This window comes from Monodelphis domestica, chromosome 1 (genome assembly GCF_027887165.1).
Source record: "Monodelphis domestica isolate mMonDom1 chromosome 1, mMonDom1.pri, whole genome shotgun sequence".
Classification (NCBI taxonomy): Eukaryota; Metazoa; Chordata; class Mammalia; order Didelphimorphia; family Didelphidae; genus Monodelphis; species Monodelphis domestica.
The window spans coordinates 738,204,584-738,231,685 of record NC_077227.1 but is presented as its reverse complement, the minus strand read 5'-3'; the positions used below and the strand labels follow the sequence as shown (position 1 = coordinate 738,231,685).

Here is a 27,102-nt window from a genome sequence, read left to right as displayed (position 1 = left end):
CCTGGGCATGGGGGAGGGGGGGGGAGTGCTTGGCCGGCCCAGGACCTTGGAGACAGGTGGCCCTGTGGGGGCACCCCCCCCCCTGGGCACAAGCATCAGACTAGAGCTAACCAGGGGCCTCCCGGCTCCTCTGGGCTGTCCTTGGGGTCTTTGTGCAGCCAATAGTGGGCCTCAGATTGGCCGGGGGGAACACCCCTGTGCTGCCCCTCCAGGGCTGAGAGTAAAAGGGGCCTACAATGTGAGTGGGGGCTTCCCCTGTCTGCATGGCACCTCTCCTTCAGGGTCCCGAGGCTCCGCTCCCAGGGCATCACGATTTGGGCTCCAACTGGGGCCAGGCAGGGCCCAACAAATCTATCCCTCTCCCACAGCATAGTTTTCCTTGGTGTCCCTGGGACATGAGCACCCCGAAATGCTCAGACGGCTCCCGCTCCTCCCCCATCACAGCCCCCCCCCCCAGCTCCAACATGGGCACCAGCCGTGGGGCCATGATGCCCCTGCCCCCCGTGGCACAGTTCTTGGGGGCCGATCTGTTGGGGGGTGGAAGCCCTGCGCCCAAAGAACGTGCCTCAACAACGAGCCAGGCCTTGAGTTTTATTTAAATAACCTTCTGGGAGAACAGAGCAGACATCTTCGTTACCTCGTGTCCCCCAACACCAACTAACCGTGCCCGCCCCGCAGACAGGTGGGGGAGGTGGGGAGCCCCCGCTCAGTGAGGGCGGCCCCGACCCCGGCCGCGGCCCACGGGAGGGCCGTCCACAGTGGAGCGGGGGTTCTTGATGGTCTCGTCCACAGACACAATGAGGCAGGCGGCCTCGGACGCCGCCGTGAGGGCGTTGATGCGGACCATGGCGGGCTCCCACACGAAGGCCTCAAAGTTGTCCGCGATGTCCTCGTTGTTGATGTCGACGCCGTACCACATGCCGCCCTGCAACAGGCAGTGGGGGCTCAGGCGGGAGCCGCCCTACATCCTCACCAAGGGCACAAGTACCCGCATCTCCCCAGCCCACACGCCATGGACCCCGCAGGCACAATGAAGGGACCTGAGCACCAGTGAGGTCTGTGACGCGGACCAGGAAATGCCAACCGGGATTCCGTGACCTCCCAGGGCCCAACAGCAAGACTGTGGCCAGTGTCTCCCTCAGGAGGGAGGCTCCCGTCCCCTCCTCGGGCCAGGGGAGCCCGCGTTTCTCCCAGGCCCCCACAAGCTGTGTCTACTGGAGGTTCCGTCCCAGGAGGAGCCAGCTGGGCACCCACCTGGGCGTGCTTGGCCCGAAGCTTGTTGAGGATGTTGGTGGCATCGAAGCCAGCGTTGTCACAGAGCTGTCGAGGAATGATCTCCAAGGCCTTGGCATAGGCCCCGATCAGCAGCTGCTGCTTGCCCGGGATGGTCCTCGAGTAGTCCCGCAAGTATCTGGAGAGCTCCATCTCAATGGCGCCACCTCCGGCCACCACCGAATCATTCTGCAGAGACACCGGGCCGCCCCCTCGTGGGAAGGGTGCCAACAGGCCCCGCTAGGCCAGGAGCTTCCAGGAGCAGCACAGCAGGCTCCTAAGCCCTCCCAGGACTCCACAGGGATGTCATGGCCTCCCGAGCCACACCAAGCCCTCTCCCCCTCCCTCTACGACTCTCTGGGCTCCACTTGCCCCTCTGCTGGCCCCTCTGCTGGCCCGGACGAGCACGCACCTTGATGGCCCTGCGGACGATCATGATGGCGTCGTGGAGGGAGCGCTCCGTCTCCTCCATGAACTGCTCGGCCCCACCTCGAAGGATGATCGTGCACGTTTTGGCCTTGGGGCAGCCAGTGAAAAAGTTGTACCTGGTAGGGGGAGGGCCCCGGGCATCATTCACTGCTCTGCCCACCCCAGGGCAGCCTCTGCCCGGCCTCTCTAAGGGGGAGGCTGTGATGGCAGCTACAGGACTTCAGAGCCGGCCACTCACTGCATGCCCTCAGTCTGCCGTCTGCCCCTTGCCTTGGTGCCCCCCCGCCCCAACGTGAGTTGGCCGGCACTCCAGACCAAACTTCCAATGGAGCAGCCCAGGCAGGCTCACCTCTCGCCTCCAATCTGTGTCTCCTCAAAGAGCTGGCAGCTGCCCAGCACATCTGGGGTCAGAGAATTGACACTGGTCTGGATGGAGCCCCCACAGGCCTGGGGAGAGGAGGAAGGGTCACTTGCCAAGGCCTGAGGTGTAGGGTTCAAGGAGGCTGGGGCAAGATCTCCCCCCGCCAATGCCTCATCCCTCACCTTAAGAGCTGGTGCCTTTCAGGCCCAGGCTCAAAAAGGAGGGCAGGGTGGCAGGGAAAGGGTAGACACCCCCACAGGAGGAGACCCTGAAAAAGAGCCATCCCAAGGGTCATGGGGGGGGGGGGGGCTGCCTTCAAGCCAAGCCTGGCAGGGCCGAGGTTTGGGCCATGGACTTTAGGGAGCGGCAGCGTGACCTCTTTGATCAGACCTCACTTAGGACAGAACAGACACTTTACTCCCAGGGCCCAAAGGGGAAACCGTGGAAGGAGGCAGGCAGGCAGGCAGCCCAAGAGCATGCTGGGGGCTCGGGGAAAGCTATTCAGGGGTCGCCCATTTGCCTCACAGACTCCACGTCCCCAAGTGAGCAGGGTAAGCCTGGCCTCCACAGCCTTGAGGCTCCCCCCTTCTCCCAGCAGTTACCATCATTGTCCTGCGCAAGTCCTCCTCGGGGACACGGCCAGCACAGAACATGTCCCGGTCAGCAAAGTACTGAGTCGCCACATCCCCGATGGGGAGCTTGGACAAGACCACTTTGGCCCCCGACTTGTAAATCTTCTCCAGCTTGTCATAGAGGATGTTCCACTCGGCATCCACGATGGCCTGGTAATCCTAAACGGAGAGGCCTGGCTCAGACAGCTGGGCGACGGCTGGCCAGAAGGCCCGTCCACACTGGCCTGGGCCAGCAGAGGAGGGGAGCAAGCCAGGGCTCAGCGGCAAGGACTAAGCAGCACACCAAACTCCACAGCCACAACGGAAAGATGTGACCTGCCCAGGGGGAGCAGGTCCCCCTTAGGGCCTCGCCATCACCCCAGAGGCCTGCAGCCACAGGAATGTCCTCCGGGGCTGGGACAGCAGCCTCAATCAGCGGAGCTCTCCCACCCCCAATTCCAAGGCCAGAGCCCCAAAGCCTACCTCCACAGTGTGCACCCGGACCTCAGCATTGTCCTTCTCAGCTTTCAGCTCCAGCTCGACATTCAACAAGGCGATCGTGGGGTTCATGTACTTCTTGGGCTGCATCTCGAACCCGGCGTAAGAGAATGTTTTCTTGAAAGCGACGCCGGCCACCAGCTGGGACTCCTGGAAGCAAGTTGATGGCGGTCAGGCCAGGCCAGAAGCCCAACCTGAAGCTAGACCAGCACGTCCACAAACCTCTGGGCCAAGTCCCAGAGGCTCCTCCTGTCCTCCAGCCTCGGCCCCTCCAGGGCAGCCCTCGCCCACTCCCGACAAGCCCAAGTCTGCCCCCTGGGCACCAGGGCCCTTCCTCTGGCGGAGGCTTCCCTGAACTCTGCAGCTCTCCACGTCCTTCCCAGGATAGAGCACCCCAAGGAGCCCACCCTTCAGATGCCAATGTGGCCAATAAAGAAATGTGTGGGCAGGACCGGCCCGTGCCAGCCTTCTCCATGAGCAGGGGAGGACTCAGAATGGAAAATAGAATTCCATTCAAGGAAGAACAAGAGCTCTCAGATGCCCTCAACAAAGGGAAGCCGCCCCTCCTCAAGCTTACCCACGTGGCTAGGAAGGGTCCGAGGCAGAAGAGGAACGAAGATGCCCCCCCGCCCCGGCCCCGAGCCCTTCGGCACCATTGGCCAGCGCACAGCCAGTCTCTGCCCGGCCATCTGCTGGGTGACCCCCGCCCCAGGGCTCCAGCACTGTCATTCCAAGATGAGCCGGTCATGTGGCACGACGACACGCTGGCTCCGAGACGGTGCCAACGCCAGCACGGCCACGAGAGGGCGAGTGGCTCAGTGACCTGGAGCGACGCCGCCCACCTGGCAATCCTCTCGCGATGCCCACGGCGATGGAGCCTGGCACTCACCTCCAGGGCACCGCCCTGCACCTTCTTGATGCCAATCATCTTTAGCTGCAGCAAGTCATCCAGCATCATGACAGCGTCCACCACCATGATGGCAAAGGCGGCCTTCTGCTGCGAGATCAGCTTGGAGCTGAGCGCGGTCATGGCGCACTTCTCAAGTAGTCGCCTCTGTTCCCTGGCACACACGGGCAGTCAGTGCCTGCCCCAAGGGCAGGCAGCCCTACCCCCTGTGCCCTCCCTGCCAGCCCTGCCAAGCATGCTACTGGGGACAGATGGCGCCCCCGGGACACCCATTAACTAAAGCCCGTGTCCTGGCGCTTGGCTCAGGCCAGGCCTCCTCCTCCTCTCTGCATCTGAGCTGCCCAGGAGGCACCCGGAGCAAACTTACTCCTTGTCTTCATTCTTAACAGTCACAGCAATCTCCTTGATCTTGTTAACCGCCTGCCGGGAGAGGAGGAGAAGCGGCTTCACTGGGGCCGCCGAGCCCGGGCCCCATCCATCTCCTCGTGCTGCTGCTGACCAGCCTCCATGCAGGAGGGGCCTCGGGCCCACAAGGAGCCGAAGGCTGCCCCTAGCCCAGTCCTCCCAGGGCGGGCAGCAGCACGGGGTTCAGAGACGGGCAGCTCTAGGCTCTGCCCCCTTTAACTGAACCCCCGATCCTGGCTGCCTCCAGAAGGGGGCTGACAAGACTTCCCCCAGGTCTTGCCCCAGCGCTCAGGATGGGACAGCAGGTGTCCTGGCACCCACCAGGGAGCCCCCAGATCCCAGCTCTAAGGGCAGCCCTAAGCTGGGCCCAGCGCGGCCCAGAGCCACCTACCAGCTGGGTGGCTGTGCGGAAAGCCCGGATGATGATCTGGGGGTGCAAGCCTTCCTCCACATAGGATTTCACTTGCTTCAGGAACTCTGCCGCCAACAAGGTCACCGAAGTGGTCCCATCTCCGACCTGCAGCCAGCCACAATGGGGCTCGATCTCCAAAGCCCACAGCCCCCACCGCCCTGCCCAGGCCCAGGTTCCCAGAGCAGAGGCTCCACTCTGCAGGAAAGGAGCCCCAAGGCTGGAAGAGGCCCTAGAGGCTCTCATCTGGCCTGTCTGTTCATCAGTCACGCCTCCCTCTTTTTTAATCACCCCCTTTTAACAGAAATGGGTTAACAATTAGTGGGCACCAAACAGCGGCCCAGAGGTGGGGGCTGAGCTGGCTGAGAGGGAAGAGCTTTCCAGGCCCCCGAGGGAAACAGACAGGCTGTCGAAGGCCCTTACTAATTGACCATTCACTGGTGATTCATCCAAGACTCTGGATGGGACAGGAAATGGGCACCCACCCCATCCCACCCCCCTCACGGTCCATGAGAGAATGCACAGACCCCCCCCCCCCCCCCCGGACTGGTCCCCTCACCTCGGCATCCTGGGACTTGGCGATGTCCACTAGGGTCTTGGCTGCAGGATGGACAACATCAAGGAGCTTCAAGATGGTGGCTCCATCATTGGAAATTGTCGCTTTGCCTTTGAGGAAGGACAACAGAGTTGAGGACATTTACTTTCGCTGTATTAAACCTAGACCCAGAAGTCCAGGGGCTCTCCTGGTCCTTTGGCACACCAGGCTCACCTCTGCCATCGACGATGAGCTTGTCCATCCCTCGAGGCCCCAGGGTGGTTCGGACAGCCTCTGCGATCACCTGGCAGGCACTGATGTTGCTGACCAGCTGAGGGATCCCTTGGGAGCTGTCCGTCCCCTCCTTCAGCAGAATAACTGGTGTGGGCTGGGCAGGGAGAGAAGAGACCAGGACACTCGTCTCAGCACATTCTGCAGGGCAGCACTGGTTGATATGGCAGGGGTTCTGTCGGTCTTGCCTTCCCAACTGGGGGCTGAGGGGTGGAACTGAGTCTTTTTTAAGCTGAGCTTTAAAATCATTTTTTAAAAGGTGTCAGCACAGCCCTTCACTCCTGCCCATGGTGAGCAGGGCCCTGGGAACCAGGACGAGCAGACGAGGAGGCCCATCCCTTCGGGTCACTGTCAGCATCACAGCTCAATCAGGGGAGCAGATGGGCCCTAATGAGCGCCACTGCCAGTGCCAAGGGCTTCAGGTGCGCTCCACGGACGTTTAGACAAGACGGCATCACCGAGGCCAAAGAACGGTAACCAACTGGCAGTTAAAAAGCTGGAAAGGGGGCAACAGCCTTAATTAGCGTCTCGACAAATGACCCGCCTGGGGCTCCGCGCCCTTGCTCACAGCGCTAAAGCTCCCCCAGGGAAGAGCCCCTCATTGCCGTTCAATGTTTTCCACGGGGGGACAAGAGGTTCTTGGATTTCCAAGTCCGAATCCAAACAGAACCACAGTCCTGGGGATGTCAAAGCGAGCTCTCGGCCCTTCGGGGCCACGGTGGGATTCCAAGCATTGATTAACCAGAGGGGCCATGGGGCTGGCCTGGTGGATAGAGAACAGGCCTTGGGGGCACAAGACCAGCACTCAAATTTTGCCTCGGCCACAGGCAGACCGAATGACCCTGGGAAAGTCAGCCCTCTACCAGAAGGCAGCTGCCCAGGGCTCCCTTCCCCCTCCTCCACGGGCCAGGCCCTGGAGATGTAAAGTCACTGGGAGAACAGCCCTTCCCCGCTGGGAGGGCCCACTCTAAGAGGAGACCCCACTGGGAGCTGGTCCTGGGGTCTCGGAGGGGGCCCAGAAGACAGCTCTCTCCACCCCCCTTTGCTCTCGTTTCTCGCTAGACCACAGGCCCCTCTCAGGCTCAGCCAACGGTGGCCACAATGCCTTGAACTCCAAGGTTCAGGGAAGCAGGGTGCCTGAAGCCCACAAGTGTCCACTGAGTGACCAGGAGGGCTCCAGGGTCCGCGGTGGCCTGGGTTTCTGTCATACCCGCCATGGCGATCTCAAGTCAAACCCCAAGGCTCCCATGCATGCCCCTACAACGGATGTTGGCCTTAGCAGGCAGGGGAAAGGTCCATGAGGACCAGCCGTCCCCCTCCTCGAACCTGGCTGCCTAGGACAGCAGCAAAGACTCTGAGCAGCGGTGGTCAAGCCAATGGTGAGGCGGTAGATGACGAGCAAGGCAGGATCCCCAAGCACCCCTTCTGCTATTCCACCCCAGAAGAATTGGGGAGCCCTGGGAGGTGGACGAAGGGACAGGCCAGAGTGAGGAAGACAACGCTTCTGTGGCACTTTCTAGATGTGGGAATCGAGGAGGAAGAGGAGGACTGGACAAGCCCAGGGCCATGGGCTATTTGCCTCAGGGACATCCCAACATGTGGCCATGGAGCATCCCTCCTCCAGAGGGGCTGCCCTGGAAGGCCAGTCATGTCGGAAAGCCTGCGTGCTCAGGAGCTTCCATCCAAGGAGAGGGTCTGATCCCTCGCTCGGAGGACTGTGCTGCCCAGGCCGACGATCCCTTTCAACCACCGTCTCCAGATGATCAATGTCCTGCCTAAGCTGGGTGTCCCCCAAGCAGGCCAGCTGGGGCAGAAGCCAGGAAGGCTCCATGACTTTGTCCCGGGGCTCCCTCCATGGCAGTTATTTCCCCAAGAAGGATCTCTCAGGCGGGCTCCCATGGTTCTGAGAAGGGGGAAGAGGCCTGTGTCTTTAATAACAAAAATACACCCTGCCCCAGAGCTACCCGTACTTCCGTAACCCTGTTAAATGAATCGGCCCCCATTTGAAAAGGCGCCCCTGTATTTGGGAGGCCCGATCTGGTCTGCAGAAGGGTGGTTAGCTTTGCTGCACCCCTGGGTGTGCCACACTTCTGGAGGGCCCCAGCTAAGGTCGCACCTGGCCTTGACCCTCGAGGCTCTGGTGGCCCGCTGCCAGCCCGCACTGTGATTCGGTAACATGTGGAGGGTTTCAACTGGAGTCCCCAGTCATCCAGACCGAACAATGCCTTTATGAAACAACAGCCCAACCAGGGGTCACGCTGGACTCCAGCGGAGGGTACGGCACAAGTGCCGCCTTCCTCACGGAGCTGGCTGGCCTGGGGTCCGAAGACAGGACGAGGCAGGGTATCACTGGGTGGCGCAGAGCACGGGCACCTACGGGAATCCGCCGGTTTGGCCGAATCACTCTATTCTTTCTTTTTAAATTTCTGTTGGAAGGGATGGCTCAAGGGAAACAAAGGCAATAAACCCAAAGGCACCGATAAACATTGATTAAAAAGTGCCGTATTTCCCGTGTCATCTTTTTGATCCAGCCAATGCCCCTACTGGGTCTGTATCCCAGAGATCCAAACGGGGGAAAGGCCTGTGTGTACAAGAGAATTCAGAGCAGCGCTCTCTGGGGGGGCCCACGACGGTGGGCTCTAAGGAACCGAACGGTGAGCAGGAGGATTTCAGAAAGGGCTGGAAAGACCTCCGTGAACTGATGCTGAGGGAAGTAAGGACACGCCGCAGTCACAGAAACACTGAGGGACGGACGGTCAGCTGCGAAAGGCTCGCCACGCTCAGCCATCTGACTGCTCTCAATGCACCTTCAGGAAAGGTCTGGGGGAGTCCGGTGCAGATCAAAGCTGCCTCCTTCCTTTATTTATTTGGGGCTTTGCTTTTATAGACGCGTTCTCTGACAACAGTGAACAACATGGAAGGATGTCTTGCTGGATAACTTGTATAACCCAGATCCAATTGCTCACCATCTCCAAGGGGGGGGAAGGAAACAATTCGAATATTAAAATTCTGGAAACCACATGCAGAAAACTGCTATTACGTGAAATTGGAAAAATAAAATATCTTTGAATTTTAAAAAACAGATTTTTCTTATATGTGCAATTGCAAACACCTTAAGGTAACAGAAACACCCTGCAGGACAAGTTATGATGCCCATTATAGGGATGCAGAGACGGAGTGGAGAGAATTTAAAAGATTTTCACCATGACCAAGAACCAAAGACTACAAGGTAGGAGATCAGTTCCTTAGATCCAAATTCATGTTTCGTTTTCATTTCAATACACACCAAATGCCTATTATGTGCAAGACAATGGAGACAAAAAGGCAAAAAGAAAACTGCCCGGGATGCAGAGATTTTGGGGTGAGGAGCACCTTGGCAAAGGCGAGTCTTAAAGAAAGGAGGAGGCTCGCTAGATGTGGGGACACCTCAGGCTCCAGCTTTTTCCCCCTCTTTAAACCTTTACCTTCCATCTTGGAATCAATGCTGTGCAGATGGTTCCAAAGCAGAACAGTATGGGTAGAATGGGGGGGTAAATGACTTGCCGAAGGGTCTGAGGCCACATTTGAGCCCAGACCTCCTGCCTCCAGGCCTGGTTCTCTATCCCCTAAGCCACCTAGCTGGCCCCTGAAGCCCCAGTTTTCACATGCCCCAGGTCAGCTGTAGGAAGAACAAAGCGAGTCAAGGCTAGGAAGACCCAGGCCAGATTGGGGGAGATGGGGAGCCTCGAATGCCATTTTATATGGGGCCAAGAGGGAGATACTGAAGGTTTGAGCCCAAACCCTGTCTTTTTTTTTTAAACCTTTACCTTCCATTTTAGAATCAATACTGAGTATTGGTTCTAAGGCAGAAGAGTAGTAAGAGCTAGGCAATGGGGGTGAAGTGACTAGCCCAGAGTCACACAGCCAGATTGGTGAGCCAGTGTCTGAGGCCAGATTTGAACCCAGGACCTCTCATCTCCAGGTCTGGCTCTCAATTCACTGAGCCACCCAGCTGTCCCCAAACCATGTCTTCTAATAGTGTCCCATGGGCAGAGGACCTTGTGGGAGCCCAGGTGAGGGGGATGGAGGGAACAGGCCACATGGGCCCTACATGGCCTGGGCCTACAGGCCGCCCAGGCCTCTGCTGGCTGCTGGGGGAGGAGGCCCCCAGACGTAGGGGATCTGTTCTTGCTCCTTGGGACAGCTTTTACCTGGGGATTATTTGAACCTTCAGTTGTACCAGACGGGACCCACTAGGACAGGGGGGTTGCCCAGAAGCACCCCTCCAAGGGCTGGTACCATTGCTTACCATCTTGTTCCATGATCCCACATCAAGCCCTGCACTGACTGACCATTCCTGTGAGTTCCCTTCTGGGCACCAGAATATACGGGTGCATATATTTTGTAATTACTTATCTGGGTCAGCTGGTAGACCAGTGGATAGAGAGCCAGGCCTACAGTTGGGAAGTCCTGGGTTCAAATCTAGATGTGACCCCCCCCCCAGTCGCTTAGCAACTGCCTAACCCTTGCTGCTCTTCTCTCTTAGAACTGATACTAAGGCAGAAGGGAGGCATTTAAGATAAAAAATGCTTCACTGACCCTCTTAAGGAGAGCCACTTCTCTAGATGGAAGGTCTAAATGTGTGACCCTGGGCAAGTCACTTAACCCCATGGTCCAGCCCTTACCCATCTCCTCCCTGGGAATTCTAAGGTTTAGAAGATAGTCCTGTATGTTGACATTCGTGAGTCCGGGCCCCCGGAATGAGGGAAAGGCGCATCACTAACCACTGCCTGACTCCATCCCCTACCGGTAAAATGGGGATAACAACAGCATCTACTTTCTGGAGCGGTCGTGGCCACGAAAGATCACTTCCGTGAAGGCCTTGGGCTTTCCCCCAGTCCCCTGGCACAAAACAAGGGGCAAGTGCCACCTGTGGGGTAGCCCCACGTGTGCTCGCGCACCGCCACTAAGATCCAGGGAGGCGGGGAAGGGCCCCGAGGGCACGAAGGAATGCACCCTCGGGCGGCGGGGCGGCCCCGGCCTCCGGGACACGCTGAGTGCCCGGGGAATGCAGAAGGACGTGCGACCGGTGCCGGCAGGGGTGGAGCGGGGCCCCTGCGGCAGTTATAACTCGTTGGAACCCTGGAGCCGCTCGGGCCCAGCTCCTTCCTCTGAGGGCAGGCTGGGGTGGGGGTAGGGCAAGCGGTCCCCCACCCCCCAGAGCAGCCCCTCCGCTCCAACACAATCCGCTCTTTAACTACCTCGTGGAGCAGGCGCCGCGGCCCCGCCCGGACTACAGCTCCCAGGATGCCCCGCGCCTGCGGCCAGCGGCTGGCTTGGAGGCCGGGCCCCGAAGCACGCTGGGACTCCGAGTCCCAAACCGGTCTCGCGGCGCGCACCGCCCCAGCCGGGCCCGTTCTCCCAGCCCCGAAGCCGCGCGGCCGCCCCGCTCCGGCTCGCGGTCTGGCCCGGCCCGACCCTAGCCCCGACCCAGCTCGAGAGGCTGCGCCAGGCCCCGGCCGCGGGCGGGCCCGGAGCGCGGCCGCCCCGGTCGCCCTGACCCCTCAACAGAGGTCCCGAAGGGCGCCTCGGGGTCCCCCAAGCTGACCCTGGCCTCCCGGAGGGCGCCCCGAGCCGGATGGCAACGGATGGAGCCGGCGCCCACTCACCATCATCTTGGACTGCGAATCGGGAGCCCTCCGGCTGCCCGCTGCTCTCCCAGCTCTGGAAGCCTCCGGCGGCCCACAATGCCTCGCGCGCGAACACGGCCCAGAACCTTCGGCGCCGAGCCGTTGGGCGCGCTGAGCCGGGGGCGGGGCCCACTGCGGCTCTGTGGTCGGAGCTACCATAGAGTCCGCGAGGGAGGGAAGGAGAGACCGGTTCCGCGGTCCTGCGGACGCGCGCCCTCTGCCGCTGAGGAGAGCCTGCGAGCGTAGCTCGTGCGCAGAGAGAGTGCTTGAGGGAAACTGATTTTGTTACAAGGCTTTTAGCGCGGAGGTGAGGAAGGAAAAAAAATGAATGCTTGAACATTTCAATGCATTTCAATAAATAAGTCAGCCAATAATCATTTATTAAGTGATTACTGTATACCAAGCGCTGTAGGATACAAAAAGAAGCCAAACGAGTCACTTGACCCCCATTGCCTAGCCCTTACCACTCTTCTACCAATACACAGTATAGATTCCAAGACGGAAGGTAATACGGATATAAAAAAAATTTTTTTTTAATTTTTTAAAGCAAAAAAAAACAAAGACAGTCCCTGCCTTCAAACAGTCGTGGACAATCAAGCTATGCAGATATAGAATAAATTAATGATCATTAAAAGAGGGAAAGTCTAGAATTAAGAGAGATGGGAGGAAAGTTTAAATTTACATTTAAATATGTTCCCTGGGGGTATCTGTGCCTCGGGGAATAGAAAGCCCGGCAGGACCTCCTGGGTTCAAGTGTGACCTCAGGTACTTCTCAGTTATGTGACCCTGGTCAAGTCACTTAACCCTCATTGCCTAGCCCTTACCATTCTTCTCCTTTGGAACCAATACTCAGTATCAATTCTAAGATGGAAGATGAGAGTTAAGACTAAACATGTTAGCCTGATGGATGCAGCTGATAGAGGGATAAATCTAGGAATCAAAAAGACCTGGGTTCAAATGACGTCTCTGATATAGATCTTGGGCAAAGGTACTTCATCTTTCTGACCCTCAGCCTTTTTCATCTGAAACATGGAGAAAAGAATTTTCATCAGAGGAGATCTTACAAGGTTTGAAATGACAATGTATATTAAGTGGTTTGCAAATCTGGAAGTATCAGAAAAATGTGAGCTATCCAGGATTCAGTATGTTTTTAGAAAAGAATTGCTATAAATTGGATGTTTTAATTTAAAATTAAAAATTTTTAAATTAATTGTTTTGTTTTACATTGCCTAAATCTGCCATTTTACCCCTATCCCTACCCCTCTCCCAGAGAGCCACCTCTTATAAATGTCAACTTGAAATCTAGAAATCCCAAGTTTGAAGCAATTTGTCTTGGACATCTCAATTCTTTGTGGCCATTGTAAAGCCAATCAACCATACTCCCCTGTCCCCGGTTCCCCAAGAGGCATATAAGTTCCCCCAAATTCTATGGTGCTTGGGAGCCATCATCTCACCAGTGTTACTCCCAGGGATAGTTTGCCAGACTGCCAGGGCTTTCTGCTCTGGGTGGTTTGGGACAAGTGACTCTGTGGTGGCCTAAATATTGAACACTATCCCTGTCCTGATTGAAGATTTGGTTTTTCTGACTATTTAATAGTTCTGTGTTTTTTCCAAGTTAACAAAGAATACTTTTCTTTTTAAACCCGCACCTTCTGTCTTGGAATCAATACTGTGTATTGGTACCAAGGCAGAAGAGAGGTAAAGGCTAGGCAATGGGGGTTAAATGACTTGCCCAGGGTCATACAGCTGGGAAGTGTCTGAGACCAGATTTGAACCTAAGACCTCATATCTCTAGGCTTGACTCTCAATCCACTGAGTTACCCAGCTGCCCCTGACAAAGAATACTTTTTAAAGAAAAAGAGAAATAAAAGAAAAAGCAACCTGATCAAAAAAGAGATAGATACAATGTTTCCCACCCATGGACCTTCTACCTCTGTAGAGGAGTCAAAGAGGAGTCCTCCCTCCTTTGGGGCTATTGTGTAACATTCTATTCTTTCATTATTGTTGCCCTTCCCCTTTCCATTGTAGCCACTGTATACTTCATTTTCTTGATTCTGATCATCTCACTTTGCATCATTTCATCCAAGTCTTCTCATGCTTTTCTGTATCTTTCATGTCCATAGTTTCTTATAGCACAATAATATTCCATTACACTCATGTACCAGTTTATTAAAGCTACTGTTATCAACCGGAATCCATGATCTTTTTTTCTTACTACCTTTGATAACTATTTCAATATAATCAGTTTCCCTTGTAATCTTAGATTTTTATTTTATGTATTTAGAATCGTGATTCTGAGAAAGGCTTCATAGGCTTCAATAAATGGTCCAGGACACACACACACACACACACACACACACACACACACACACACACACACACGGTTAAGAAGCCCTGATCCAAACCTAATCTAATTGAACTCCTCATTTTTGAAGATATGAGTGAGTGAGAACAAGGCTGAATCTCAAAGACACATGAGGTAGCAAATGTCAGAAAAGGAATTTTAACCTTATGGTCTCTGACTCCAAAGCCCGCACTGTTTCCACATGCTGTCCTGAATGTATTATTGGAAGGAACTGGCTTTGCGGTCTTGGCCTCAGGATGCTGGGGTTCAAGCTATGCTTCTGGAACATACCAGCTGTGTGACCCTGGACAAATCAGGTTACCTCCCTGAGACTTGATTTCCTCATCTGTAAAATGGTCACTGTGAGGTTCAAATGAGATAATTTATGGAAGTGCTTTGAAAACCTTAAAATAATCTATAAATGTCAATTATTCATCAAATGAGGAATAGTTTCTGTGGTGACTGACCAAGGCTAACCCTGCAAGCTCCACGCCTTCCCCAGGGCAACCTTATTAATATATGGAACAAACCCAGAAAGCATTGGCATGTCTACTATACAGCAGGGTCTGTGCCAGAGACAGAAGGAAAACAGTTCCTCCCCACAAAGTGCTTATATTCTAAGAAGACAGTATGTATATAGAGCAGCTAGGTGGCACCATAGTACACACAGAAAGACTTGAGCCCCAAACCAGCCTCAGACACTTACTTCACTAGCTAAGTGGCCCTGAGGAAGTCACTTTACCCTGTTTGCCTCAGTTTCCTCATCTGCTATTTGTCCTTCATTTTTTAAGAGGACCAAAGGCGTCACTCACACAAGAATTTGATTTAAGTGAGCCAGAGCTGTACAAAGTTGTCAGCCTCACTCTCTTCCAGAGTCAATGAAGTCCAATGGCAAGACTAAAGTGATGGTTTGGGATGCAGTGGATGATCTTGGCTCTTTCCAAGTCTGATCAAGCTCTAAGTGCTCTACACTGTAACCTTCATGGCCACTGGAATGAATTGCTCTCATCTGCCCCTTCTGCAGGAAGAAGTCTTCAAATGCTAACTGCAGAAGCCATGCTGGCTTTGGAGTCAGAGGCCATAGGTGAAAATTCCTTTTCTGACATCTGCGTCTTCTGCAGAGGAAGTCTTCCAATCCCCCCACTAACTCACTGGCAGATTGGGGAGGGGGGAGGGTTAATCTGCTGGAGAAGAAGGAAAAAGATGGAATCAAATATGAATACGGCAGTGTTGGCCTTAACAAGGAGATAGGTCACCTCATCATCAGAGACTGGTGAGAAGGAAGATAGAAAGAAGGTGTTGTGGTGATAGGAGGCAAAGGACAGAAGAGAGAGCTCTCAGCTAATAGTCTTAAGATATTGCTGTAGACTTGGAGTCAGGAAAGTTTGAGTTCAAAATCAGCCTCAGATAATTAACTAGCCATGAGATCCTGGGAAAGTCATTTAACCTCTTTGCCTCAGTTTCCTCATCTGCAAAATAAATAGAACCTACCTCTAAGGGTTGTTTTGAGGTTAGAATGAGATATTTGCAAAGTGCTCTATAGACCTTAAAGTGCAATATAATGTGTTCCAAAAGTTTTATCAGCTTATAATTATAAGACTTTTGACACTCTATATAAATACTATATATAGTATATATATATAGTATATAAATACTATATAAAGACACTCTATATAAATGCTATTATTATCCTGGTAACAATTATGGGACAACATCTTCAGATAAAAGGTTGTGTATGAGAGGAAGAGGGGAATTAAGGATATGAGGTAAGAATTATAAGATCTTAGATTTAGAAACAAAATGCTTCTTAGAAATCATGGAATCCAGCCCCTTCATCTCATAGGTGAAGGGACTGAGACAAACGAGTGAAGTGACGGAATATATAACTAGAAAGTATCTGGGGCAGGACTTGGACTCAGGTCTTCCTCCACATCCATAGGGTTATCCACCACATCCAACAAGACTGGGATAGTCACTTAAATGAGTGGCACAGCCATTCAAATGGGGGGGGGGGATCAAAGGATGGCCTCCCTTTAGTGAGGGCTTAGTTGAGATGAAATAACATACATTTGTGTCCTAGTATCATGACTTCTCCCAGTTATGTTTAGCAGCAGGTAAGTAGGAGGGTTGGAAGATGGTGATGGGAGTAATCCAGAGCATGAGTGGAAAGGACAGGAAAGCAAGAAATTCAAGAAGAGAAAGAAGAAAGAAGAAGAGAAGAAGAAGAGGAAGAAGAAGAAGAAGAAGAAGAAGAAGAAGAAGAAGAAGAAGAAGAAGAAGAAGGAGAAGGAGAAGGAGAAGGAGAAGGAGAAGGAGAAGGAGAAGGAGAAGGAGAAGGAGAAGGAGAAGGAGAAGGAGAAGGAGAAGGAGAAGGAGAAGGAGAAGGAGAAGGAGAAGGAGAAGGAGAAGGAGAAGGAGAAGGAGAAGGAGAAGGAGAAGGAGAAGAAGAAGAAGAAGAAGAAGAAGAAGAAGAAGAAGAAGAAGAAGAAGAAGAAGAAGAAGAAGGAAAGAAAGAAAGAAAGAAAGAAAGAAAGAAAGAAAGAAAGAAAGAAAGAAAGAAAGAAAGAAAGAAGAGGAAGAAGAGGAAAAAGAAGAGGAAGAGGAAGAAGTAGAAGAAGAGGAAGAAGAAGAGGAAGAAGAAGAAGAAGATAGAAGAGGAAGAAGAGGAAGAGGAAGAGGAAGAAAAAGAAGAAGAGGAAGAAGAAGAGGAAGAGGAAGAAGAAGAGGAAGAAGAAGAGGAAGAAGAAGAAGAAGAAGAAGAAGAAGAAGAAGAAGAAGAAGAAGAAGAAGAAGAAGAAGAAGAAGAAGAAGAAGAAGAAGAAGAAATAATTGACTCATTAATGGGACCAGATTGTTAAAGGAAGAGATTGTCTGAGCTGGGGTCATGGCCATTGAAAGTACTGGTGGAGTGAAATAAACAGAGCTAGAACATAGGACACATTGACAGCAATGTTGTGGAGCGATCAACTGTAATAGACTATGCTACTCTCAGCAGTGTGATGATCCCAAGACAATTCTGAGGTACTTGGGACAAAGAATACTCTACCTCCAGGGAAAGAACTGGTGGAGTCTGAATGCAGATCAAAGCATGTTTTTTCACTTTTATTTGGGGTATTTTGGTTTTATGATTATTCTCTTGAGGAAATGATCAATATGGAAATGTTTTGAGTGATAACATATGTATAACTCAGATTGAATTGCTTGCCAGTTCTGGGAGGGGGTTGGGGTGGGCAGGAGGGAGACAATTTGGATCATATCACTTCAGAAAACTTAGGTGTAAATCTGTTGGTATATGTAATTAGTAAAATAAGATCTTTATTGTTAAAAAAATAAATAAAAAGAAAGTACTAGTGCCTTCAAGGACAAGAGAGCACCATGAGGACAAAGTCAAGGTATAGGAGGAATGAGGCACAAGGAGAGATGGAACAAGGGGAGAATATAGTCGGATAAAGGCATTTCAGAGTTTTTGATCATGGGGGTGGAACCCTGGTGAGTAATGGTGACACTCAGGATAATTGTGGTTGGGGTGGAGTAGAAGAGATGGTGATAGGATATAAGGAATTTGAGAAAGCAGGAGCTTAAGGTGTTTGAGAGAATATCAAGGTGGATGTTAAAGGCCCTGGGTATAAAGACAGGAGTGAGGGAACAGAAGAGCATGAGCCAGGTGCCAAAAAGAGTGTCCTGGGGGCTGCCAAACAGCTACCATCAACTATATTGGATAATTGTTTTTAAAAAATGTAATGGTGGTAACTCTAGGAGAAAGAGAGTGGTGGTTGCTGAGTGCTGAAGGCAGAGGGTCCGGAAGTGGCTGTGAGGAGTACATTTTCCCAACCCAGTGGAGTAGTGTCTGGAGTAGCCAAGTTTCAGAGAAATGGAGAAGATGGAAGGAGTATGAAGGGGAAAGATCCTGAATGAAGAGGAGTTTGTTTGTTCTGAAGTTTCCGAGGATGCCGAGGAAGGCATGGGAGGAATAGGTGAAACCTGGGCAAGGAAGAATTGAGAATGGGGAGGAGAGAGACACAGGGCTCTGGTTTCTGAGGTCTTTCCAGCAGAGCCTGCTCAGTCTGCTCTACCTGTGGGCAGCCCAGGCAGATGCTTGGAAGGGAGGACCCTGCCCTAACTTCAGAGCATGCCCAGATATTCTGTGGTTGCTTTCTGTCCCTTTACTGAGAGAGGCCAGCTTTCCCCACGAATGCTAAGCTAAGTGTGTGTCCACAAGGCAGTAATGGACCAGATCTTTTGCTTTCCTTCTAGTTGGCCAAGATTAAAACAACAAAAACCCTTAATGTTTGTCTTACAACCAATTTTGCATTGGTTCTAAAGGCAGAAGGGTGGTAAGGGTTAGGCAATAGGGGTTGAGTGACTTGATTGACTATGATTTGTAAAGAGACACCAACGCTGGGGGGAGGGCTAGGGGAAGGGTGTTGCCTGCCCTTTCTCCCCTGGAGCCAGCCCACGAGCACGGGCGCCTACACAAGCCTATGGGGCTGCCTCCAGTCTTTTGGTGCCTTCTTTCCTTGTTCAGGGTTCTGTGCCATCTGCAGAGGTCCTGGACTCCTAGCGCTGGATCTTTTTGGTAAACCTCTTTGTAAGAGTTCATTGGTGTTAATTGGCTAGATTATATTGGGGTGCTAATCACGGGCTACTAGAAAAAAACACCTCAGACTGGGGCTCTACCCAATAACATTGGAAAAACATCCCAATCCTTCCCCAGGAGTCCTGAGGAGAGGATACGACCATCCTCTGGGATCCAACTTGTCCGTAGGAACAAAAATTGAGGTAAGGACTCTTAGTTTCCTCATCCGTACAATGGTTTGTAACAGACCAAGGCAGGGTTGAAGCCGGTAGTGCACGTGCCAGAGATCGCTGGTCAACCACCTCCTCTCTAGGCTTTCTTCCTTCTAAATTCGCTGACCTACCGCTCAGGTAACTTCCAGTCTCCGCGGCCCGCGTCAGGATGCTTGAGAACCTTAAAGTGCGAAATAAACGCGACCTAGGAAGCTAGGCCTGAAGATCTCCCCGGGGAGTCCCGGGGCACAATTTCCTGTTTCCCGTCTATTCGGGATGGATTGGTAATTCCAAACAAAGTTGTAGAGGCGGAGGGAGGAGCGAGGCTGAGACTTGGACCCAATCAAATCTCAGCTCCGCTCTTCTTCCCCAATGGCTCCAAGCAGCGGCAGGGAGAGAGTCCGAAAAGTACGAAGCTATTGACGACCATTTCGACCAATCAGCTCTCACTCACGCTCCTTGCTACTGCCAATGAGCATAGAGAGCAGGAGACCAGAAAGAAGGCGGAGGCGAGGGCAGGAACCGAGGATATCGACAGGTTTCGGGCCCAATTATTTCTAGGCGCCCTCCTCACTGACCAATAAAACAGAGAAGGCGGGAGGGGGCGGTCTAGCTACTGGTGATTTGCCCCAATCAGGCCTCGCTCGCAGTCCTCCAATGAGCGCGGGGAGCGGGGGCTGGGGGCGGGCCGGTCGGAGCAGCTGTCAGGGGGCGCGCGGTCGGGAGGCAGAGACAGCGGCAGCGGCTGCGACGGTGGCAGCGGCGGCGACAGTAGCAGCAGCAGCAGCAGCAGCAGAAGCGGCAGCGGCGGCCCCGGGAGCGAGTGTCCCTGGGCCCGCCCGAGATGGTCCGGGTCGCCGTGGGCTGGACCTGCCTCTGGCTGTGGTGCTCCGCGTGCGTGCTGGCCCACGGTGAGCCGGGCCGGGCCGGGCGGGGACCGGCGCCAGATGTGCCGAGCGTGCGGGGGTTGGGGGGGACAGCCTGACTTCTCACCCCACCTGTGACCCGAGGTCCGCTCGGGCCGCGGCGTCCTCCCCTGTCCCTTGCCTGGGCAGCGGGGGCAGAGGCAGATCCTGCCTCCGTCGATGGGGTCCGGGACGCCTCGGGCAGCTTCTAGGATCCTGCTCCAGGTCTAGCCCCTCACTAGCTGCCCAAGTGACCTTGGGGAGTGGGGCCCGGGCTCCAAGTCCCATTTCTGATCCCAACGGCCTCCGAAGCCCCTTACAGCTCTGCAGCTCCGACTCCAGACAGTCCTGACCTGAGTTTCCTCCTCTATAAAATGGGTTGAACTCTGAAGGCCACTCTGGCTCTCCCGCCTCTGCCTGACCTGTTTTCTCTTCAGTAAAATCAATGAGTGGGTTCTGCAGTCCCTTCTGTGATCCTGTAAGGACGCTTCTTCTCTCCAGCCTCAGTTTCCTCCTCTGTAAAGTGGGAATGGCTCCCTCTGGCTCTCCAGCTGTCCCCTCATAAAGGTGCTTACTTTCCACTGCTCAGTTTCCTCCTCGGTAAAATGAGTGGCTCAAACCGGGTCCCTTCGGGCTCCAGCTTCCAGCTATGAACCCAAGACTTGCCTGGCCGGCGGCAGTGGACAGGCTCGTGGGTTCAAGTCCTGCATCTGATGCTCAGTGCCCTGGTGACCCTGGGCGGGTGGTCTCCCAGGCCAGTGAGTAGGCAGACATGAGTGGGCTGAGCCTGGCTTCCGAGAGGCCACGTCCCAGCCGCCTGCCTCTTGCACAGCCTCGAGCTAGAACCTGGGGGGGATACCTGGCCGTGGGGGGCCTCTAGGGCCCCTGGGCTGACCCATTCCAGCCCAAGGCAGGGAAGGGGCTACAAGCCCCTGCGCAGAGGAAGCCCCCTCCCGTCCCTGGGGACCCCCGCGCTCCCCTGGGAATGACCCGGAGCCCCCGATTCCTGCTTCCCCTCACTGAGCTCCCTGCCAGTGTCCTCTCTCCCTCCTCCCCGTGGCGTGGGCCCCCAGGCGGGCAGGGCTGGGAATCGGGGTGCTCGGGAAGGGCACAGTCCGAGGCCTGCGGGGCCCCTGTGGGCCTTGGAGCCAGGATTGCAGGAAGGGAGCCCTCTCTGGGCCCTGGACCCTGGCACAGTGCCAGGCGCGGAGCTGTGTTTGCTTTGGTAACTCACAGGGACCTGTTGGCAGCCTCAGGCAAATCCCTTAGTCGGGGCCTCCGGCGGGAGCCTGGGCAAGGCCTTCAGCCTGTTGGCCTCAGTTTCCTCACCTGTAAAGCGAGCCGGAGAAGGAACCGGCCAACCATCCAGGATCTCCGCCAGGAAGCCGCCCGGCAGCCCCGGGTTCCGGCCAGGGCCCTGCTTGCAGACCTGCCCCTCCTCCACGGCCCCCCAGGAACGCGGGGACGCCAGCCGCGACTGCCCGAAGAGGAACGGCCCAGATCCCTCCGCAGCCAGCCTCCCTCCGGCCCCCACCGGGGCAGCCGCCCTGGGCCAGAGGGGGAGCGGGGAGCCCCGGCTCTCACCTCTCTGCCTCTCCACAGGTCTGCACATCCATGACTATCTGTACTTCCAAGTGCTGAGCCCCGGGGACATTCGCTACATCTTCACGGCCACTCCTGCCAAGGACTTTGGGGGCGTCTTCGTAAGTGCCCCCCAAGGGGAGCCCCTCCTACCCCCCCCAGGCTCCCCAAGGGCCGCGGAGGCAGGCAGCTCGGCCAGCCCCTCGCCCGGCCTGGCTGTGCCCGCCGCCCCTCCACGCCCGCCTTGTCTTCCAGCACACGCGGTACGACCAGATTCAGCTGGTGCCGGCGGACCCCCCGGAGGCCTGCGGACCCCTCAACAACGGCTTCTTCATCCAAGACCAGATCGCCCTGGTGGAGCGGGGGTGAGGCCGGGCCCTCGCGGGGTGGGCGGGGGTGCCGCCCAGGACGCGGGGCTCCTCCACGGCTCGCCGGGCCTCAGGAGGCCTCTCGTGTCCCCGCAGGGGCTGCTCGTTCCTGTCCAAGACCCGGGTGGTGCAGGAGCACGGCGGCCGCGCCGTGATCATCTCGGACAACGCCGAGGACAACGACAGCTTCTACGTGGAGATGATCCAGGACAGCACCCGCCGCACGGCCGACATCCCGGCGCTCTTCCTGCTCGGCCGAGACGGGTGAGGGCCCGGGGAGGCGCGGGCCTCAGGAGGGCCCCCCGGGGGGGCGGACACCCCCACATGTGGCCTTCTCTCCCCTCTCTCAGCTACATGATCAGACGCTCCCTAGAACAGCACGGGCTGCCCTGGGCCATCATCTCCATCCCCGTCAACGTCACGAGCATCCCCACCTTTGAACTCTTACAGCCGCCCTGGACTTTTTGGTAGAGGCCGTGCGGCTCCCCCAGCCTCCAGCCGGGGGGGAAGGAGCCCCCAAAGCCGGGCGAGCAGCTGCTATTTGGGGCTGGCTTGCCCCGGGGGAAGAAAGCCATGTTTGGGGGCAGGCAGTGAAGAGGGGGGCTGAGGCTAAACCAAGGGGCCCACGACCTCCCTCTACCCTGCCCTTCCCCAGGTCCTGCGCCCCGAGGTAGTCAGGAGCCCGGGCACAGGGGCCAGGGAGGTGGGGGGCACAGAATGATGCTGTTCTGAGGGAGGGGCCAAGGGGAACCTCCCTGGGCAGCCACCACCCTTAGCACAATAAAGCCTTCCTGCATTTTTACTGATTCCGTCCTGAGCCTCCAGTAGAGAGGGAAGAGGGGCCTGCCCTGGGCCCGACTCTGGTGGGCAGCTCTCTCCCGGCCCTCGGGGCTGCCTCCCCTTTCATCCCGGGGTGCCCCGACTCTGGTGGGCAGCCAGGGCCACACCTCAGCTCTCTCCCAGCCCTCAGGGCTGCCTCCCCCTTTCTTCATCATGGGGTGCCCCGACTCTGGTGGGCAGCTGTCTCCCGGCCCTCGGGGCTGCCTCCCCCTTTCATCATGGGGTGCCCTGACTCTGGTGGGCAGCCAGGGCCACACCTCAGCTCTCTCCCGGCCCTCGGGGCTGCCTCCCCCCGTTCATCCCGGGGTGCCCCGACTCTGGTGGGCAGCTCTCTCCCGGCCCTCGGGGCTGCCTCCCCTTTCATCCCGGGGTGCCCCGACTCTGGTGGGCAGCTGTCTCCCGGCCCTCGGGGCTGCCTCCCCCTTTCATCATGGGGTGCCCTGACTCTGGTGGGCAGCCAGGGCCACACCTCAGCTCTCTCCCGGCCCTCGGGGCTGCCTCCCCCTTTCTTCATCACGGGGTGCCCCGACTCTGGTGGGCAGCTCTCTCCCGGCCCTCGGGGGGCTCAGGACCAGGGGCCGAACTTGTTTAAAAATGACACAAGCCCAGCCCCAAACATTTCTGTAACTGTGTTCTGACAGAAGTGGGCCAGGACAAGCGAGCAAGAACCTCTGGTGCCAGTCACGCCCAGGCCTCTGGCCCTTGGCCCGGAGTAGCCGTCTGGCCAGAAGCAAGTGAGCCTCTGGCAGCTGCGGGTCCTCCCAGGGCAGCAGTCAAGGAGCCCCGAGGCCAGGGTGGGCCTCCGTGGGACTGTCCCTGTCTGGGCACTGGGGGCTCCGCTGGGCTCGCTCTGCGCGCCCCCCGCGTCCCCCGGAAAGGGGGCCAGCACAGCACAGCACAGACGGAGCCCAGCCTCTCGGCCGTAGTTACATTTATTGAGAACACTGATTGGTCAGCCAGGACGGCGGTGAGCACGGAGCAAGCACCAGACAGCACGGGATGGAGGCACATGACAGCGGCCCTGGGGCCGGGGCGAGAGCATCCTTTAGTACAGCCCAGGAGGGAGGGCAGCGGGGAGGGCCCGAGGCCCAGGCGGAGCCCCTCTGCCCACAGCCTGCTCCTCCCCGGGGCCCCCACCGTGAACATGTCTACACAGCACCAGAGCTGGGAAGCAGGGAAGGAAGACGGGGCACGGCACGGCTTGTTTCCAGCCAGGAGAGAACCTGCCTGAACCCTGGCAATCGGGGGCGCAGAGCAGGGGGCCCGACGGGGGCGCCACCTCCCCGCAGAGCCTGGGGGAGACCCGGTTCTCTCCCAAATGGTCCACCGCAGGGGGCTGCCAGCGAGGGCCTGCTCACCCCCTGCCTGGGGCAGACTCGAGCCTCCCCAGGCCTGCCGGGGTCCAACCACCATCCCTGCCAAGGCAGGGAAGAAAAGGCACAAGATGAGATTCTGAGGGGCTGGGAAGGAGCTTCGAGCCTACCTGGGGAGGCCCAGGAGCCCCCAGGCAGGGAGGGAGGCCGGCGGTCGGTCATCTTCCCTGGACAGGCCAACAGCCTTCTGCGAACCGGCTCCAGCGGACCCGCCGAAGCGGGGCAGCGCCCCGGAAGAGGGAAGGCCAGCCTTGGCTTCCTCGATGGGCCCCCCGGCCCGAGTGCCAGGAACTCCGCTTGGACTCCGGGTTCCCCAAATAAATAAATCCGTAACAGGCTGGAGGGGGCGCGAGCTCCTCTCAGCCCTGAGGGAGGGCCGTCCGGGGCCCCCCAGAGCAGGCGGGCGGGCGGGCCTTGGGGTCCTGCCGGAAGGGAAGGGAGGCCGAGGGAGACGGGGAACGAGGTTGGGGCAGCTCCCAGAGGCTGGGGGCGGCGGGGCCGTCAGACGTCAGTCATCTCGTCCTCAAGCTCGGCCGCCTCTGGCGCCCCCTCCTCCTCCTCGTCCTCGTCCTCGTCCTCCTCCTCCTCCTCCGAGGTCACGCTGGGGTCCTCGGCCTCGGCCAAGCACTTGGGGCAGGAGCACACGAACAGGTAGTTCTCCCTGCGGAGGGGGAGCCGGCGGTCAGGGCGGGGAGGCCGGCCCAGGCTCGAGCCTCCCCCCCCCCATCCCCCATCCCCCACGCACCGGAGAATCTTGTGGCGGCTGTGGCGGCTGCGCTCGCGCTGGCAGCAGTCCAGGTAACTGATGCAGATCTCCTAGAGCGGGCCGGACACACAGACTCAGCCCGGCCTCCCTTGGGGGGAGACCCGAGAGGCCCAGAGGCCGGCCGCAGCCCAGCCCGTCCCCAGAGGGCCCCTCCGCTCACCTCTCCGGCTTTGATGTCCTCGAGGGCCGTGACGTGCAGCAGGAAGTTGTTCTCCGGGAAGGACGTCTCCGCGTTGGGGACGCAGCTGTGGTTGCCTGACCACGACAGGGAGGCGGCGCTGAAAAGCGGGCAGCGGCCCTGCCGAGGCCCCCCCGGGGGTCTGACCCTGTTCCTCCCCCTCTGAGGGCCCAGCCTGGCACCCAGGACGCAACGGGTGCTTCAGTGCTCACTGAGGGCGCCGAGGAGCTCCGTCTGCAGAGACTGCACTGGCTGAGGACTGGGAGCAAGAGCGAGCCCGGTGCCCGAGGGCATGCAATGGGCAGGGGCAGCCTGAGAAGTGGGCACCGTGCCCGAGGGCATGCACAGCTGAGAAGGGCATCCTGAGAAGTGGGCACCGTGCCCGAGGGCATGCACAGCTGATGGGGCAGCCTGAGAAGTGGGCACCGTGCCCGAGGGCATGCAATGGGCAGGGGCATCCTGAGAAGTGGGCACTGTGCCCGAGGGCATGCAATGGGCAGGGGCAGCCTGAGAAGTGGGCACCGTGCCCGAGGGCATGCAATGGGCAGGGGCAGCCTGAGAAGTGGGCACCGTGCCCGAGGGCATGCAATGGGCAGGGGCAGCCTGAGAAGTGGGCACCGTGCCCGAGGGCATGCAATGGGCAGGGGCAGCCTGAGAAGTGGGCACCGTGCCCGAGGGCATGCGCAGCTGACATGGGAGCCCAGATCTGCACCTCCTCCCCGTCCCGGGCTCAGTCCATACACAGGCTAAGACAAGGACCGGAGATCTGGGGGTTCCGCTTTCACTAAGCTCTCACTGAAATCGAGCATCTCCTTCCATTAAGAATTCTTTTACAAAGTCATCCTTCTGAGGGGGGTCTCCATGCTTCACCGGACTGCCCATGTTTGGGGGGCCCAGACCCCCACAAGGGGGAGAACATCTGCCCTGCCAAGACAGCGCCCAGGGCCTGGCAGGGGATGCCCGCTGCCCCCCTGCTGGACTAGGCAGCTCAGGGCCCCGGGGCAGGCTGGCCAAAGTTTCCCTCCCTCCCCCAGCAGATGGCCCCCGGGCCCAGAAAGGCTGGCCATGCCCCGGCACCCCAAACGACTCACAGCAGCTCTGGAGCACGAACAGCCCGGATCCCTCACAGTTCAGGAACTCGCCACTCACTGTGAGGCAGACAGACAGACAGACATGGCGGCGGGCCTGTGGGCCGGCTCCTGCCGTAGCAGCGGCTTTTCCCGGGCTAGCTCGCCTCCTCCGAGAAGCCCTCCCCCTCCCGCCGGCCTGGCTGTGCGCTGCGCCCCGCTCTCTGCCCACCTCTCTCGATGTCTTTGTACAGCTGATCGATGAAGGCGTCCAGCTGCTCGCGCTCCGGGGCCTTCAGGGCGAGGGCGTCGCAGCCGTGGACCCACTGACTCAGGGAACTGGGGGGCACGGAGCGACCGAGGCGTTGGCGGACGAAGGGCCCCCGAGGGCGGGCAGCAAAGACCCCGACCCGGGGCGGAGGGCCGGGAGGAGTCGGGGGACGCCGGCCCTTCGCTTCTGCCCGCCGTCTGCCCCAAAGGAGGGGCCCAGAGGGCAGGTGGCCAGCTCCGGCCCAGCACACACCCGCCTCTGCCGGACAGCACTCTCGTCACCCCATCAGAGCAGGGAGCCGGGGGAGAGCGTGGGACACCCCCCCGCACCCGTGGCTCCTCCGGCCGGAGGCTGCGCTCAGTGACCGCCCCTCGCCCGGCCCAATTCCGGCCCGTGCCCGCTTCACCTGGTGCCGATTCCTTGACCGTTGGTCCCAACGAGGGCAAAGAGAGACCGGAATCCTTCGGGGGTGAACCACTGCGTGTCAAAGCCAGAGGCGGCGGCCATGAGAAGGGCCCAGCCCCCCGCACTCCCCCCAAAAGCTGCCCAGCCCCCGGCGGCCTCGGCACGGACACAACGGCCCAACTTTCCCTTCTGCTAGGACGGGGCCTCGCCCCACTCCCAGAGCCCAGAAACGCCGGCCTGGGGAGCCCTGGAGGCCGGGAAGTGCGGGTGGAAGGGGAGAGGCCGGCCCGAATCCCGCCCTGGACATCCGCTCGCCGTGAGCCCGGACAAGTCACAGGACCCGCCTCAGCTCCCCACTCAGCCTGGAGGGAGAGGACTCGGGGGTCAGCGGCCGTGCATTCCCGAGGGGCCGCTGCCCCACTGCTCCCCCTGACCTGTGCCCCGGCCCCCCGCTCGGCGCTCTTCCTCCACGTGTGGCACTGCGCTGCCCTCTCCCCTCGGCTCCCCCTGCCTGGGGGGTCCCCTGGCATTCTGCAGGGCTTTCCCGAGGCCCCTCGAGGGCTCCGCGCCCCTCCCCGTCCTCCCAGCAAGCCGGCCTCAAAGCCGGGGCTCACCCTCGTGGACACACACTCAACCGGCCTCCCAAGCCTCTCCCGGGGCCCCGCCGCCCCCATCTCCTCCGGCTCGGGCTCTGCCTGGTCTGCCCAGCGGCCCTCCCCCGGGCTCTGCCTGGTCTGCCCAGCGGCCCTGCCCGGAGCCAGCCGGACCGAGTCTTCTCTGCAGAGGATGGGCGGTCGCCCCAACTCACCCGACTGAGCTGCTCTTCGTA

The 27,102-nt window shown here is 57.8% G+C and overlaps 3 protein-coding genes across 5 annotated transcripts; 1 reads left to right on the top strand and 2 right to left on the bottom strand.

Annotated features, from left to right (window-relative positions):
• Positions 1 to 578: 578 nt before the first annotated feature.
• Positions 579 to 11,530, bottom strand: CCT7 (chaperonin containing TCP1 subunit 7). The gene is made up of 12 exons (XM_056814092.1): positions 11,367 to 11,530; positions 5,662 to 5,815; positions 5,452 to 5,558; positions 4,875 to 5,000; positions 4,446 to 4,498; positions 4,061 to 4,232; positions 3,157 to 3,321; positions 2,665 to 2,853; positions 2,051 to 2,148; positions 1,685 to 1,817; positions 1,255 to 1,461; positions 579 to 925 (listed from the first exon to the last, which is right to left on the bottom strand). The coding sequence occupies exons 1-12, from the start codon at positions 11,370 to 11,372 to the stop codon at positions 707 to 709; spliced, it is 1,629 nt and encodes a 542-aa protein (XP_056670070.1). The 5' UTR covers positions 11,373 to 11,530; the 3' UTR covers positions 579 to 706.
• A 7,135-nt stretch (positions 11,531 to 18,665) lies between these two features.
• On the top strand, positions 18,666 to 22,179 carry PRADC1 (protease associated domain containing 1). Of its 3 annotated transcripts, none has more exons than XM_016427469.2 (6): positions 18,666 to 18,803; positions 18,903 to 19,430; positions 21,027 to 21,127; positions 21,261 to 21,370; positions 21,448 to 21,637; positions 21,724 to 22,179. In XM_016427469.2, the coding sequence occupies exons 2-6, from the start codon at positions 19,364 to 19,366 to the stop codon at positions 21,811 to 21,813; spliced, it is 558 nt and encodes a 185-aa protein (XP_016282955.1). In that variant the 5' UTR covers positions 18,666 to 18,803; positions 18,903 to 19,363; the 3' UTR covers positions 21,814 to 22,179. The 3 variants fall into 3 exon arrangements, with proteins under 3 accessions (XP_016282955.1, XP_016282954.1, XP_001381950.1); XM_016427468.2 differs by having other exon boundaries at positions 18,675 to 18,803; positions 21,470 to 21,637; XM_001381913.4 differs by having other exon boundaries at positions 18,682 to 18,803; positions 18,906 to 19,430; positions 21,470 to 21,637.
• Positions 22,180 to 23,129: 950 nt separating this feature from the next.
• On the bottom strand, positions 23,130 to 27,102 carry SMYD5 (SMYD family member 5; the record flags this gene model as incomplete). The annotated part of the gene is made up of 7 exons (XM_056818965.1): positions 23,130 to 24,247; positions 24,332 to 24,402; positions 24,513 to 24,607; positions 25,622 to 25,678; positions 25,830 to 25,936; positions 26,275 to 26,345; positions 27,082 to 27,102. Coding segments are annotated over 7 exons (582 nt in total), but the record flags the coding sequence as incomplete, so codon positions are not given.

Excerpts from the sequence above, each read along its gene's own strand:
- CCT7 (XM_056814092.1), bottom strand. Across the intron at positions 5,001-5,451 it reads CCAAGTCCCAGGATGCCGAG|GTCGGAGATGGGACCACTTC; the intron begins GTGAGGGGACCA and ends GGCTGGCTGCAG. Across the intron at positions 2,149-2,664 it reads ACTTGCGCAGGACAATGATG|GCCTGTGGGGGCTCCATCCA; the intron begins GTAACTGCTGGG and ends TCCTCTCCCCAG.
- PRADC1 (XM_016427468.2), top strand. The coding sequence starts at position 19,364 with ATGGTCCGGGTCGCCGTGGGCTGGACCTGCCTCTGGCTGTGGTGCTCC. Across the intron at positions 19,431-21,026 it reads CGCGTGCGTGCTGGCCCACG|GTCTGCACATCCATGACTAT; the intron begins GTGAGCCGGGCC and ends GCCTCTCCACAG. Across the intron at positions 21,638-21,723 it reads TTCCTGCTCGGCCGAGACGG|CTACATGATCAGACGCTCCC; the intron begins GTGAGGGCCCGG and ends CCCCTCTCTCAG.